Genomic DNA, 15709 nt, shown 5'->3' with positions numbered 1-15709 from the left:
TAATCTAAATGATTATCCATCAGTTTGAATGGACTCACTAATCTAAAACCTATTTATAATCCCTAGACTAAAAGCAAGTTATCAATACTGGGTATCTCTAATTTTTTCATAATAAAAATGCATTTCTTTACTCATTTAATATTAGCCTTTTTAAAAAGATTTTATTTATTTATTTGATACAGAGAGAGATCACAAGTAGGCAGAACAGCAGGCAGAGAAGGAGGGAAGCAGGCTCCCCGCTGAGCAGAGAGCCCGATGCGGGGCTCGATCCCAGGACCCTGAGACCATGACCTCAGTCAAAGGCAGAGGCTTAACCCACTGAGCCACATAGGTGCCCCCATTATTAGCCTTTGAAAAGAAATACACAATTTAAAAATTGCTCTTCATTTCAAACAACCAAGAATTGTAGACAACACAAAGGACTATGCAAAAAGAACTAAACTCCAACCAAGGGACCTCTACACAAAGGAAATATGTGCCACCACTTTAAAAGATTGCCAAATGAGGGGCGCCTGGGTGGCTCAGTCTGTTAAGCATCTGCCTTTAGCTCAGGTCATGATCCCAGGGTCCTGGGATCGAGCCCTGCACTGGTCTCCCTGCTCCAATAGAGTCTGCTTCTCTCTTTCTCTCTTCCTCTGCCTCTGTGCATGCTCACGCTCTCCCTCTCTCTCAAATAAATAAAATCTTTAAAAATAAATAAATAAAAGATTGCCAAATGAAAGTATATTTATAGGTTCCAAATTAAATTAAGATAAAAAAATTTTTTCTTATGATCACCACTTTAATCTACCAACTACTTGCAGCCACGTTGGGAAGTTTTTATACAGAGCAAGCAGATGCTACTTCTCACCACCAGATGGAGTATATACAACAAAATTACATTAATTTTAGAACTTAGGGATAAAGGAGAAACTAAGTTTTAGATAATGCTGTATAAAGTACAATACACAGAAATTTTTTAAGGCATTATGAGAGGGGATTAGGGAAATGGAAAGCCATAAAACACTACCTACACTTCATCTAATTATGTTTTAGATAACAATTTTTAAAAACCTATATTGAATCATATTGCTTATAGATATATATTCAACATATCATGATATTTTAAGTTGTACAGTATATTATAGTAGAAGATAAACTAGGTTTAAGAATCAGAAGTCATAATCCAGGCTGTGCCAATAACTAGTTGGTAACCTTAGGTTTGACACTAAAAAAGCAAAACAATTGCAAAGTAAAAGAACTGAATTAAGTTCAGCATTTCCCAAAATACGTTCAGCTGAATTCGAATGCATTAACATGTTGATGGAAGAAATGACTCTGTGGTCAAATAAATTTGGAAAATACTTCATACCGCAGCCTCATCCTCATCCTAAAATAAACAATGCATGTTAGCATATTAGGAGTACTGATAAATCCTGCAGAAAACAAGCTGATCTCACTCTAAAAGCATTTCCCAAATTTATGGAACCACGGAGCTCTTCTCTACTCAGAACACTTAGGAAAGTGCTTATCCAAATGAAACAGTATTTCACAAGAAAAGACAGACATTGGGAAGTGCTATCAGAATGATGCCTAATTGCCACCAAAAACTTTCAGAACAATCTGCAAGAGAGTTAATGATTAAGTAATAATTTCTCCTAGCACTCTCATAATGGGAGCACAAAGTGGCATTAGCTTTCTGAGGGGTTATTTGGCAAAGTGTACCCAAATTCTGAACATGACATACTCTTTGCCCCATTACCTCATTCTAGAATTCTAGAATTCTAGCCTAAAAGTCCAACAATTTGGTAAATAAATTATACCAAAATAATAAAACACTGGCTAGTCTTTACAAGGGTGATTCATATTTACTGACAGAGAAAGAGATCTATAACCCACTGACAGAACAAAAGAGCATGTAAACAAATGTGGTCCCTCATGTAACATTTCCTTTTACATATGTCTACAAATTATCTGGAAGGATTCTTACTAAAAATCTTAACATTTCACAGTCAACAGAATGTCTATTACTTTAAAAAAAAAACCAACAACAACAAAAAAACACGGGAAAAGAAAACAAGTGTTGGTGTGGATGTGAAGAAGCTGGAGCCTGTGTGCATTACTGGTGGAAATGTAAAATGCCAGAGCCACAATGGAAAACAGTACGACATTTTCTCAAACAGTTAAACACAGATAGACCATTTGATCCAACAAATGCGTATCTGGCTATATATATATACAAAAAACCTGAAAGCAAGGACTCGCAACAGTTGTATGTACACCAATGCTTATGTCAACATTATTCACAATAGCCAAAAGGTGTAAACCAGAATGTCCATCAAATGATAAATGGATAAACAAAATGTGATGTATTCACACAACAGAATATTATTCGGCCTCAAAAAGGAAAGACATTCTCATGTAAGTCAACACACAGATGAAACTTAAAAACATTATGCTACTGAGCCGAACTAAAGGACAAATTTTGTATGATGCCATTATGTAGCATCTAGAAGTATCTAGAGTAGTCAAATGCATAGAAGGTAGAACAGTGGTTTGCAGGGGCTGGGAATGGGAGGAAGGAAGAGTTAATGGATACAGAGGTTCAGTATGGGATGATGAAAATGTTCTGGAGATGGATGGTAGTGATGGTTGCACAGCAGTTGAATGTTTTTTAATGACAATGAACTGTACAATTGAAAATGGTTACGATGACGGGGCGCCTGGTTGGCTCAGCTGGTTAACCGACGCCTGGCCTCTGGCTCAGGTCATGATCCTGGAGTTTCCCGGGATAGGGTCTCACATCAGGCTCCCTGCTCATCTGGAAATCTGCTTCTCCCTCTGACCCTCCCCTCTCTTGTGCCTTTTTTTTTTTTTTTAAAGATTTATTTATTCATTTATTTGACAGAGAGAGAGAGAGCATTAGCAGGGGGAGCAGCAGGTAGAGGGAGAGGGAGAAACGGACCGTCTACTAAGCAAGGAGCCTGACATGGGGCTCGATCCCAGGACCCTGGGATCATGACCCGAGCTGAAGGCAGACGCTTAACCGACTGAGCCACTCAGGTGCCCTGTGCTCTTCCTTTCTCTCAAATAAATAAATAAAATCTTTAAAAAATAAAATGGTTAAGATGATAAAGTTTATGTTATGTAAATTTTACCACAATTGTTAAAATAAAACAAAGTTCAAAAAACATTAGCATTGGTTATTTTCAAGTAGAGGGATTATAGGTGATTTTAATTTTTCAATAGTTTGTTTTTGTTTTTGTTTTTGTTTTTTACTGATTTCTACTCCCCTTGTGGTTTGTTTTGTTAAGTCAATGAACAATTTTTACACTTAGAAAAAACAATTTGGGAAGCAAAACTTTCCCTAGGGATCATCCTTTGAGTGTAAGAGGCTTTTCCTAATTACTGTATCTTCTTATGTCTAGGCTTACAGAGCAAATTATAACCAAGAGTAGAACTGAAGGGACTGAGAGACGTTCTCGTCAATCATTCAAAAATACTTGAGTGTCAAAGGGCAGCTACAGTAGCCAAATACTGGCATGTATACATTCTACCTATTAATTTCACATATACTTCCAAAATTACCACACAAAGCACCTACTGATACCATTTACTGATATCATCTTTATTTTAGAGATAAGAAAATTTGAGTACTTTTAATTATGCTTGAAATGTACAGGATATACTCTAAAGTTTTTTTAAAAGCAGTTGCAAAACTAAATGATTTCATTTGTTTTTTAAATAAAGGTGTGTGTGTGAACATGGTTTTATGTATACACTGGAAAAACAGGCACAAAAATGTTAATAGTAGTTATCTCTCAGCAGGGGGATCAGTGGGGGCTTAAACTTCTTTTACAACTGTTTATCCATAATCCTTAATTTTTTATCATTGCAAATTTATTCCTTTTGTATTAAGCAAAGGATTTATACTGTTATATATCAGGAAGTTACTGTTATAGTGATAAATATGAAAACTATCACATTTTATCATAAAGAAATTCATCTAACTTCTTATGGAATCAAATTATAACTTTAGATCACTACCACAAAATGATTGGTAAGAGAAAAAAAAAATCACCATGTAGAATTCCTCTTACATTCTATCTTTTCTTTTTTTCCTTTCTTCCCTTTAGAAGAAGTAGATGAACGAGACGACGCAGCGGACTGGGCCCCTGACGAGTGCTGGGAGGTAACATCCACAGAGGACAGATCGTAGGCAGACTTTCTGCTAGAATGGTCCTCCTGAATGCCCAAATTGCTACCACCGATACTATCAAAGAACAAGCAATAGTGGTTAAAGAACAAAATAAAAGTCTTAAAACACAGCTAGAACTATGGATATTTTAAAATCTCTTTAATCACAAGGAGGATATAACTATAATTGAAGATGCCTTCCACTTTTCTTTTTTGTTTTCTTACGATCATAAGCTTGGATTGTTCCCTATGGCTCAATTTATTATTGAGAAAAATCTAAAGGGAGTTGTCTACTGAAGTAAAAACCAATTAAAAAATGGATAATTCAGACACATAGAAGAAAAAATATAATGCTGGAAACTAGAAAATAAGGCCTCAACTTCCATTCAAATTCATTGTTTAATGTTATAATTATTTTCCACCCAATAATATGTTCTTCAATCTAGAAATAAAATACAATAAATCATCTTGATTGGTGATATTAAATCTTTGGAAATTTTGATTAAAAAATTTAATCTTTTTGTTAGAGTTCAACAGTTAAAACTATACTTTTCCCACTTTAACTTGAGTAACATTTATTTTCATAAGTTTAACCAAACAGAACTAATTTTCAAAAGATCACCCAATAATTTTATATGGATTATAATTTGTAATTTGTGAAGAAAATTATATTGAATGTGAGTAATAACAGATTACTTCATATGGTAACAAAATTTAGGGAGGAAATTCTCTCTAGCAAAGTCTGATTCACTTACTGTATGACTTTGTACAAGTAACATAACCTGGATGCTTCAGTTTCCTCTCTGAAGCAGGAACGGTAACAAAAATACTTAATGCATCAGGCTATTATAAGAATGAGTAAATACAAGCAAAGTCCCCCTCAGTCCTCTCAGTGCCTTGTACATTTTGTCCAACAAATATTAATGCTGTAATACTGTTATTTTTCAAAGACTTGAAAAAGTTTAGATGTTCTCCCAATTAGGAAAAAAAATGAACTGATTTACTTGGGAGCACGGAGTCAAGGATCTACCGATGTCATCCTCAATTCTATCAGAAAACCATTACTTAATCTTGTATTAGCATACCATGGGAGTTTCCCGATACCATCCTCTACCAGGGACTTCACAGATTGACTTAAGAGTGTATAATCTGCTTATTGGGTGCCAGGCCGTGTTCTAAGTACTTTGTATTTCACTGAATATTCACAACACTCTATGACGCAGGTATGATTATTTTCCCCATTTACAGAGAAGGAAACTGAAGCACAGGGGGTTAAGTAATATGCCCAAAGACAAACAACTACTATCAGAAGAGCCAGGATTTAAAGCCAGACAGTGTGGATCCAGAGCCCATGTTTTTAATAAGCTCTATGCTATGCAGCCTCTACATGTATCTTTAAACAAACAAAACTGACTCATAGTCACACCACAGTTCTCATTTGTAAATTTTCCTCACTCCTTGGATTTTATCCCATGTCAACAAATCCTTACTTAGGTTCGAGAGCTGATTTTCTTTCTGTCAAAGTCCCACTCCCTGGAGAGGAGACAAAATCATCTTCATACGAAACACTGCTTACAGGGGTTGTAATGGTATTTAAAGGCCGTGATGCTGAGGTTCCTCTTTCCAACCTATCTTCAAACCCTGTCAAAAGTAGTTGTTGAAACGTCCTTAAAACAAAAATAAAAAGACTACAAGCAAAGCATTCCACAATATGCAGATTAACATGGATTTAGGAACATTTTAGTTGGCGTTTTTAATGCTTCTATTCAATCTATCTTTATATCTAACATTTTTAACTTTTTAGTAGGGAAATTTTCAAACATACAAGAAAGAAAAAATAGCATGATGAAACCAAGGTATACACCACCTGGCTTTAATAATTATAAATACATGACCAATCTAGTTTCAACTAAATTTCCTATTCTCCACACTTCTCACTCCCCCCCCCCAGACTACTTTGAAGCAAATCCAAATAACATATCATTTCAACTCAAAATATTTCAGTATAATTATAAAATCTTCATGAAAATCCAGTAAGATTTAAGAAAAAAATACAATTCTTTAAAAAAAAAAATGAGGATGTTGATTTAACAGCACTTTGCTTTCAACTTCTGCTTTTCAGTTTTTTTAAAACTTTAAAATTACCACCTATAGGAATAAGTGTAACAGGAGATTGATGGCATGGTTAGGTCTGCACAAGATCAGAACAAAGTAGCTAAATACGAATCCTAGGGAAATGCACCACCCAGTTAAGCATAAAATGAAAAGATGAAATCAATTCATTTATCAAGTAAGTTGTTCACTGTGCAGAATGAAAATAAAAAACCACAGCGTATTAATAGCTGACTTAAGGCTCAGTCTCATTCTCTAACCTGGAAATTCTAAAGTTATGTTAGCATAAAATGGGTAGAACCCACCTAGAGTACGAAGAAAAGAGAAAGTGACTTGAAGGAATTACCAGAGAAAAGGAAACCTGTATTGCAGGATTTCAGAGATAAGAAAGAAACTTTAGAAGTCATTTGTTTCATGATCCAAATACACGTAGCTACATTTCTGTTCAAAGTCTAATTTTTTTCAGATTTTTTTATTCAGGTAATCTCTAAACCTAATGTGGGGTTCAAACTCACAACCCCAAGATCAAGAGCAAAGTCTGACTATTTTTAAAATTAGTTTTGACAAGTAGTAATAGTTTCCATATTAGGATGTTACTACAGTTGCCCCCTCTCAATTCTTGACCATTATATTCCCAATGACTCACAATCACTGTATTAATATACTTATTTTCTATCTAAACACATAACGATGGTCACAGAAAATCTAGCACACACTTGGCACAGACCAATCCTGAACACCACAAATGAATTTCTCTAAAATTAGAACAAAATTTCTCCAACTATCAATTATTGGTTCATGACAATAACAACCAAAAAGAAATGTTAATGATGAAATTATAGTACTTTAGTTAAAGCTTACAGATAATTTAGATTGATAAATCTCTATTATCCTCATAAATGAACAAATGAAAATTTGTACTTAAGTATTACCCTGTACAGAATTATTAAATGATTTATCTTAAGATAACATACAAATAAGCACAAGGCTTACTTCTTTTTCTCACCTTTTCCATACAACTGATACGACTTCGTAAAAATATTAATGACACTATGTGGACTTCCTTTTGCCAATTCTTCCCACGGTCCTTTGCTTTGTGTACCACCTACGTGCCCAAAAAGCGGCAAGAATTTTTCAGCTTCCTTCTGAAATTCTTTGATGGGTTCATAACCATTTCTTTCTCCAGCACAAAATTCCTTTTCCTTTAAGATTTCTGCTACCTTCAATGGGGGCTGTCCATTTTGGCCTCCCTCTTCTTCAGAGAGACTCCCCTCACTAAGAAGAGGCCCTTCACTGACTGAATCTGTGCTAGAACCAAGAGACAATTTGGCTTTGTCTTGAGAAGCTTGCATATCAGAACTAGAAGAGTCAGTCTGCCTCTTACACAACTGTGCCAGGAGCCCTTCTGGCTTGGGACCAGGGGATCTCATTCTGAATCTTGATATGGCACTATGAGGTCTTATCATTTCAGGAAGCTTTTTAAATTCACTCAGGTTGCCTACACCAGGAAGATCATCATCAAAAGTTGCATGAGATACACAGGTTCCTATCATCTTTTGAATTCGGGCAGAGAAAACATCTTCAGGATCCTCTTTCACAGGTGGACTTACAGCCTTGGTCCACAGTCCCTCTTCTTGGGGTGTTTGCTGTACATCATACTCAGCGTTCCATACTGACCCATAGTTTATGTGAGCCCCAGCTAATTTCTTGGCTTCACTTTCAATCCTGCTGGACAGAGAAGCAGCTGTTGCTTTCAAGGCTTCAATACGATCCAGTTTACTCTTATACTGGCTGGCACTAGGTTTTAACAAGGCATCTGGATGAGCAGCTGGTGAGGTCAGATATGGTTGAGGTGTAAAAGTTAATGGCCCTGAGGCCATAGTATGATTCTTTCTGGTTGGTAAAATAGATTCAAAATCCTTATGCAAAATTCCTACATGCTCTAGACTCAAGAGATGGGACAGTAAATTTCCGGCTGTTCCAACAAGAGGCTGTGGTTGAGGATTCTGGACTCGTGGGCTTAGTCTGTCAGGCTGCACCCATGTAGGTTCCATCAAGTCCCTTCTGGAAATGAAACTCATAGTACGTTAGTTAACACAGTAACTCATCATTAAGCCACCAGCTTTTTTTTAACCTTTTTTTTTTTTTATAAGAGTAATGCACATTCACCACCGGAATCAAAAAGGACAGGTAAAGAGGATAAAAAAGATAGAGATCACTCATAGTTAAACAATGAGAAAGCGGCACTACTAGTATTTCATTTAGAATTATAACTTTCCAAAGATTTTTCTATGTGTGTGATATGTTTTGGCATTGTTATTTTCATAAAAATGGAATGCTATCATGTAAACTGCTTTCTTCAACTAACACATATTTTTAAACTATTAATTAAAGAGAAGGCTGTATAACCTTTAAAACTCTGTGAACAAAATTCTTTACAACATTGGCTTTACCCGTTTCTTTTAAAAGTAATGTTATACAAGGGTGCCTGGTGGCTCAGTCAGTTAACCGTCTGCCTTTGGCTCAGGTCATGATCCCAGGGTCCTGGGTTCAAGACTGACATCCAGCTTCCTACTCAGCAGTGAGTCTGCTTCTCCCTTTCTCTGTGCCCCTCTGCCCCTACTTGTGCTCTCTTGCTTGTGCTCACTTTCTCTCAGAAATCTTTTTAAAAAATTAAAATTAAAAAAAATTAAAATAATGCTCTATAAAAGAGAAATGCTTGAGATTGCTAAATACTAACATAGGCATCATATTCATTATTCCAATCAACAAATATTTAGTGAATATTTATGTTTAATATTGTACATACTGAAGAAATAAGGAGATTATTACAATCTCAATTTAAAAAAATTAACAGGAGTGCCTGGGTTGCTCAGTGGGTTAAGCCTCTGCCTTCAGCTCAGGTCATGGTCTCAGGGTCCTGGGATCAAGCCCCGCATGGAGCTCTCTGCTCAGCAGGGAGCCTGTTTCTCCCTCTCTCTCTGCCTGCCTCTGCCTACTTGTGATCTCTTTCTGTCATATAAATAAATAAATAAATCTTTAAAAAAATTAACAAATATCAACGAGTATCAATGCACAATTATGAATACCAATTTTATATATACAATACAGAGTAGGGTGTTCATTAAGTCTAAAAACAGAATAAAGACGTCCCAGATGGCATTATATAAATAACATATGTTTCTAGACCATGGACACCCCGTATATTAAGGGATATTATAAAAACATGAAAGGTCAATATTAACTATTAAGTAGATGCTTATTAAAAAACAACACGAGAGGCGCCTGGGTGGCTCAGTGGGTTAAAGCCTCTGCCTTCGGCTCAAGTCATGATCTCGGGGTCCTGGGATCAAGCTCCACATCGGGCTCTCTGCTCAGGAGGGAGCCTGCTTTCCCCCGACTCTCTCTCTGCCAGTCTCTCTGCCTATTTGTGATCTCTGTCTGTCAAATAAATAAATAAATCTTTAATGAAAAAAACAAAAAACATGAGATTCTGTCCTTGGTCTTGTCCATTATTTTTGGATGATGACAAAGATATGCTTATCAAATTTGCAGATGACAGAAAGCTAGGAGGCATGGCTAACCTAAAAAATTATCAAATTATGATTTAAAGTGACTTGGACAGGCAGCAACCTTGACCAAACTAGTATGGATAAATGTGAAGTCTTACCAACTAAATTCAGAAGAATCACCTAGAGGAGGGTAACCAGAGTGGTAAGAGAATTGGAAAGCACGTCATGCAAGGTTTGGTTGGAAGTCATGCTGTACTGTCTTTTGTTTTGAAGTGTTGCTAAGAAAATAGAATGAACGAAGACTAGAACATAGACTCTATGCCACAAAATATAAAGTGTGAGGTTATATGGGCTCAAACTAAGCTGCAGTAATGGGAATATAAAGGAAGTTGTAAATATAAATGATATTGTTGAGTAAAAATTCAAGACCTTTAAATTCAAGTATTTAGAATGCCAATTATGTGCCAGGCACTATGTTGATACTAGAGGAACAGGGGAGACAAAAATCCAGTTAATCCAGTTAAGACTTAATCCTTAATCTTTTGTTTCTCAAGATCTAGCGGGGATAAGAGACTAATAGTTAAAATACAATGCCTTGGGGCGCCTGGGTGGCTCAGTGGGTTAAGCTGCTGCCTTCGGCTCAGGTCATGATCTCACGGTCCTGGGATCCAGTCCCGCATCAGACTCTCTGCTCAGCGGGGAGCCTGCTTGCTTCCCTCTCTCTCTGCCTGCTTCTCTGTCTACTTGTGATCTCTCTCTGTCAAATAAATAAATAAAATCTTTTAAAAAAATAAAAATAAAAAGAAATAAAATAAAATACAATGCCTTAAGTACTATATAAAGATATATAAAATTCAATAGAGTGTGTATAGAAAATAATAAACTCTGCTAGCCAAGGAAAGTGGTTTTTGAGCTAGATCTTCAGGTTCTTCAAGGTCAGATACATTGTAATTTAGAGTTTCTCAGGTAGCTAATGAAGAACATGGGATATGAAGGGCAAGGAAAAGAAAATGATGCTTCCAAGCATAGAGTAACTGAGATATGTTGAAAGAACTAACAGAAATGGGGAACCTAAGAAATGGGTGGAGGGGAAAGTGGAGGCAAGAGATTATATCTCACAAGTTAAAGAAATTTGATATTAAAAAGAAAAGGAAAGGAACATGTGCAAGTTAATAATATAGATCTGTTTTACATTTGGTTTGTTTTTAAGACTGGATAACTTATTGAGAATTAGAAGAAAATTCAGGGAAGGGTAAAATAGAAGACAGGAAGCCAGCAAAGTATGTCTGACAATAATAACGGGACTGAAATGAACTGGATATGAAATGAACTGAATACCTACCTAAAGGTATTCAAATTAAAAGAAAAAATTTTCTTAAGATTTTTTACTTATTTATTTGACAGAGAGAGACACAGCGAGAGAGGGAACACAAGCAGGGGGAGTGGAAGAGAGGGAAGCAGGCGCCCCGCTGAGCAGAGAGCCTGACGCAGGGCTCAAACCCAGGACCCTGGGATCATGACCTGAGCAGAAGGCAGACGCCTAATGACTGAGCCACCCAGGTGCCCCTCGAAAAAGTTTTTAAAGTTTATTTATGCTTGAAATTTGAAAGATACTTACAACCTTAAATAAATCATATGAAACTTAGTAGGAGGTAGTGTGTAGACTGGCTAAAAGTACAGATTTCTGGAATTAGACTGCTTAAGTTCAAATCCCTCTTCACCACTAATGTTTTGACCTTTGAGAAAGTTAAACTCAAGACCTCAATTGCCTCTTCTATAAAATGGGAATAACAAGAGTACCTAGCTCAAGGAATTACCAAAATTAAGTAAGAGAACATACACAAAGTACTTAGGTAAGTGCCTGGAAACTAACAAGTACTCAATAAATGTTGGCTATTTTTATCAGTGTTCTTATTCTTTGGGGGGGGGGGGTGTACCATGTGTATTAACCCCTAATTAGAAAGTGATTTGATTTTTATTTGTGTGTTCTCAAAGAAGAGTTTTAAAAGCTTTCTCTTCCCAAAATAAAGTATTTAAAACCGTATCATCTCATAATCACCTCAAATTCCACACCGTTTACTTTTACTTCATTGCAAACAATATATTACAGCAAGAAAATTTTTTTCTTAAGAAAACTTAAGGTAAAATAGTCCTTCATCAGCAATCTAGCCCTTGTTCCTAGCCTCTGTTCATATGTTCACACCCATATCCAAATATAGCTTTCGAAAGGTACCATGATAATCTGGGAAGAGTCACATGAAGAAATTTTGATTAGTAATAGCTACAAACATGCCTTTTGAAAATTATTCACCACAAATACTTGAAAATATTAATTTCACTGTGATTCATTCATCTAACACAGTGTGTGTTTAGTCCAGAGAAAGCAAGAGTGCTTCCAACTCCCCTGGGAGGGCTGACGTTGACATTGGATAGAAAAGGACAGGTAAAAGTGGAACAGCAGAATAGGGTATGCATACGTATAGTTGTACACCATGCTTAAGTACCATCAGAAGATACTAACCGATTTCTAAATAAACTTCTTGCTCACGTAAAAGGCCAGTCAACAAAATTCACTACACATCAACCACTATACTAAATTTCACGGAAAAAAAAAAAGAACCTTAATCATCTTTCATTCTCTCCTTTTTACCTTGCAAGAGGTTGTGGAGGTTCTGACAGAGACATGTCACTACTGGAAGATGCACTTAGGGGACGTTCCTGTACTTTGTTTTCTTTGTCAGATTCTCCAGAAGGCTGATACCCTGGTCTGGTCTAGGAGAAAAGGACATCAAATTTACGTGACTCCTATCACAAAGACATACTAAGGGACTACATAACACAAACACTGAGTCACTTCAGCTTTACAAAGATCATGAAATGTGGGGGCTTTTTCTCTTAAAATTGGTTCAAATTTAGTCTGTCTTAAGCAGCTATTACAATTAATAGCAAAATTACGCCTGAAATCCAAGAAAGGCACCTAATACCGCATAATTTCAAGTTTATAAACTCTTTTTAAACCTCAGTGTTTTCACCTAGAAATACTAGTAGCATTTACCTTTTCAGGGTTATGAGGATTTACTGAACCTTTAGCCTATAATGCCTTTAAAACAGTCTGTGGTACACAGTACATATTCAACATTATTCTTAAAAACAACAGCAATCCTCATAAAATTATCACATACAGTAGGATATTCTCTAATTTCAGCACAGATCACAAAAATAGGCTTTTATTAACATAATCTAACCTTCTGCTCAGTAATACAATGAAAACTAGGCAAGGACTTAACAGTAGTGATGAGAGGAACAGAGATTGGCAACAGTCACTCTAGGAAGTGCTAACTGAGCACTTGTTTTCAATCGTGTTTATCCAATTACTCTCCAGATACAATAAATTTCACGAAAAGGTCAACATTATTACAAAGTTTGAGCATATGCCTGAATATTATGAATGACAAAAACAAAATGACAAATAAGTTTTCTCTCATCATGAATGAGTTCCTTTCGCATTCCTGACACAACTATTACCTGTGTTTCCTGCGTAACATGTGGATGAGGCGGCTCTTCGAGCAAGGTCTTTTCTAGTAGCAGTTTGGAGTAAGTATCCTGCAGTCGCCTAGTTACTGATGGCTCGGAAGGAGGCACGTTTTTTACTTTAGTAAAGGCTTCTTTCTGTTTCCGATAGAGCTCCTGTAATCGTTTGTTCTTCTGCTCAGTGGCCTCCTTTTGAGCCTTCTTCTCTTCATTTTGCTTCCTTTTCCTTTCCTCCTGCTGTCTAACAATGTACTGTCGTACTTCATCTGTGTCATAGTGGCGCTTTTTGGAAATAACAGGGGGATCTTCATTAGCTGTTATTTTGTCAGGTTTTCTTTTTACGGGGCTGTGACTTCTAGGAGCTTGTACTGGGGCTGATGACTTCTGATTCTGTAACTCTCCTGTCTCTTGTCTTGCAGCCTGAACTGTAGAATCCAGCTGTAGGTCATCAAGAATTCCACGAATTTCAAGAGGTAAGAAATCCTTATTTAAGGCAGTATTTTCCTCCTGTTTATTATCTGGAAGAGATGGAGCTAATTTCTTTGTATTATTTTCAGACCGAGCTCTACTTCTCGAACGTTCTGAGTTTCGTGGAAGATGTCTATATGAAACATCCAATCTGGGATCAGATTCTGCTCTTCCAATATGGCCCCCTGCAAAGTATGAACTGTTAGCGATGTATTAAAATCCTATATTCACTCCTAAGATTTATCGTAGTGAGAGAAAAAAATTAGAGAATTTCACTTTATCTTAAACTCAAATTTAAATATCCTATGAAATTGTTTAAAGAATATTATAGAAGGAAAGAAAACAGTTTTTTAGAAGAGAATAATTTCACCCTTTAAAAAGGACTGTACATACTTGGCATTTAAAAAAGGGATTTTAACTATTTCTGAAATAAAGATAGCCCTTATTGTTGCCGTGAATATTTAACTATTAATAGAGAGTTACTATTTCTCCCCCATGCAAATATTTAATGTCACTGTCTCTCTCCATCCCTAAACCCCTAAAACAGGTGTTTAAAAACCAACAATGTTATGCTGCCACAACTCTCCAATAAATAACAGAAAAGAAATTAAATATATAGAAAAGCAATCATTTTATAATCTAAATGTCTGCTGATGTGACTTAATTTTAAACTGAGAACAAAATAAACTGTGAGTTTATTTACAAGCTAGAGGAGAGTGAAGAAGAATAAATGCAAAGTATATATTGATTTCTATATATACCTAAATACAGTTGTAATTGCATTTCTTACTGAACCCATTCTTAGAAGCTCAAATTAATTGAAGCAAATTTTATTACTGGAAAGGAAAGCTGGCCTGTAGGTATTTGTATTTCATTTCCCAAAATCAGTATTCGTGAAAAAAGTAACTAGTTATTTCAAAGAACATTTAAGATACTTCAAAAAGAGAAAAGCAATGCACTTGAGGGTCAAACCAAAGAGTTGTAGACCCTAGATCAAATTTTGCCACCCACTTAATGTATATACTCTTGAGAAAAATCACTTCTCTCTTGGGGCCTATTTCCTAATCTGTCAAACAGAAAAACCCAATATTGTGAATGTGTGCCTATGTTGGTGTATACAGGGATAAGACAGATTGGACTTAATTCCCTTAAGCTCTCTAAAAGTCTAAGAAAATCTGATTAAATGATGCTTTTCTATTCCCATGGCAGCTAAATGTAATTAATATAACAAACAGAACTCTTAATAAAAGTCGCCATAACACCTATATATGGAAATTATCGATAGACAAGCCCAACAGAACATTTCTTCTTTTGTAAGCTACATCCACAATTATAAACCAAATTCTTTTTTTTAATAAACCAAATTCTTAAAGCATTCTCAAAAGAGTTCTTTCACCTTCTCTAAGAATTTACACAAGCAATTTTTAATTGCTCTTCTCAACAATTTTAATTATTGAAACAATTTAATAATTTAATTACTCACCCGATTTAGCGCTTCTTTCTCTTCCGCTTCTGTCACCTGATGCTGTTCTTCGCTCTTTTTGCTCCACTCTGGGTGCAGGCCCCAGGATCTTCTTTACTAGTTTCTGTCCATCTCGCCAAGAGGATGTACTTATCAGACGACTGCTACCTAAAAAATTACATATACATAGTGGGTTGAATTTAAAACTTCAAATTTATCTCTAACAAATTTATCTAGTCAACCATACAGGTTTTGTAATTCATTTTATGCTTATCTTATGCCAAAGTCAAATGGTTTACAATCTAATTTTTTTTTTTTTAAGATTTTATTTATTTATTTGACAGAGAGAGATCACAAGTAGACGGAGAGGCAGGCAGAGAGAGAGAGGGAAGCAGGCTCCCCGCTGAGCAGAGCCCGATGCGGGACTCGATCCCAGGACCCTGAGATC

The 15709-nt window shown here is 36.0% G+C and overlaps 1 protein-coding gene across 4 annotated transcripts in view; it reads right to left on the bottom strand.

Moving 5' to 3' along the window:
- Positions 1 to 15709, bottom strand: part of CEP350 (centrosomal protein 350) — a 155182-nt gene that overhangs the window by 90299 nt on the left and 49174 nt on the right. For all 4 annotated transcript variants that reach the window (XM_047703679.1, XM_047703678.1, XM_047703680.1 and 1 more), the window contains exons 9-14: positions 15283 to 15429; positions 13326 to 13984; positions 12451 to 12572; positions 7295 to 8352; positions 5667 to 5817; positions 4080 to 4252 (exon numbers count right to left, since the gene is read on the bottom strand). In XM_047703679.1, coding sequence (XP_047559635.1) covers positions 4080 to 4252; positions 5667 to 5817; positions 7295 to 8352; positions 12451 to 12572; positions 13326 to 13984; positions 15283 to 15429 — 2310 coding nt within the window. The remainder of the gene's footprint in view (positions 1 to 4079; positions 4253 to 5666; positions 5818 to 7294; positions 8353 to 12450; positions 12573 to 13325; positions 13985 to 15282; positions 15430 to 15709) is intronic.

The sequence above is a fragment of the Lutra lutra genome, chromosome 15, assembly GCF_902655055.1.
Source record: "Lutra lutra chromosome 15, mLutLut1.2, whole genome shotgun sequence".
NCBI classification, from domain to species: Eukaryota; Metazoa; Chordata; class Mammalia; order Carnivora; family Mustelidae; genus Lutra; species Lutra lutra.
This window is presented reverse-complemented; position numbering and strand designations above follow the sequence as displayed.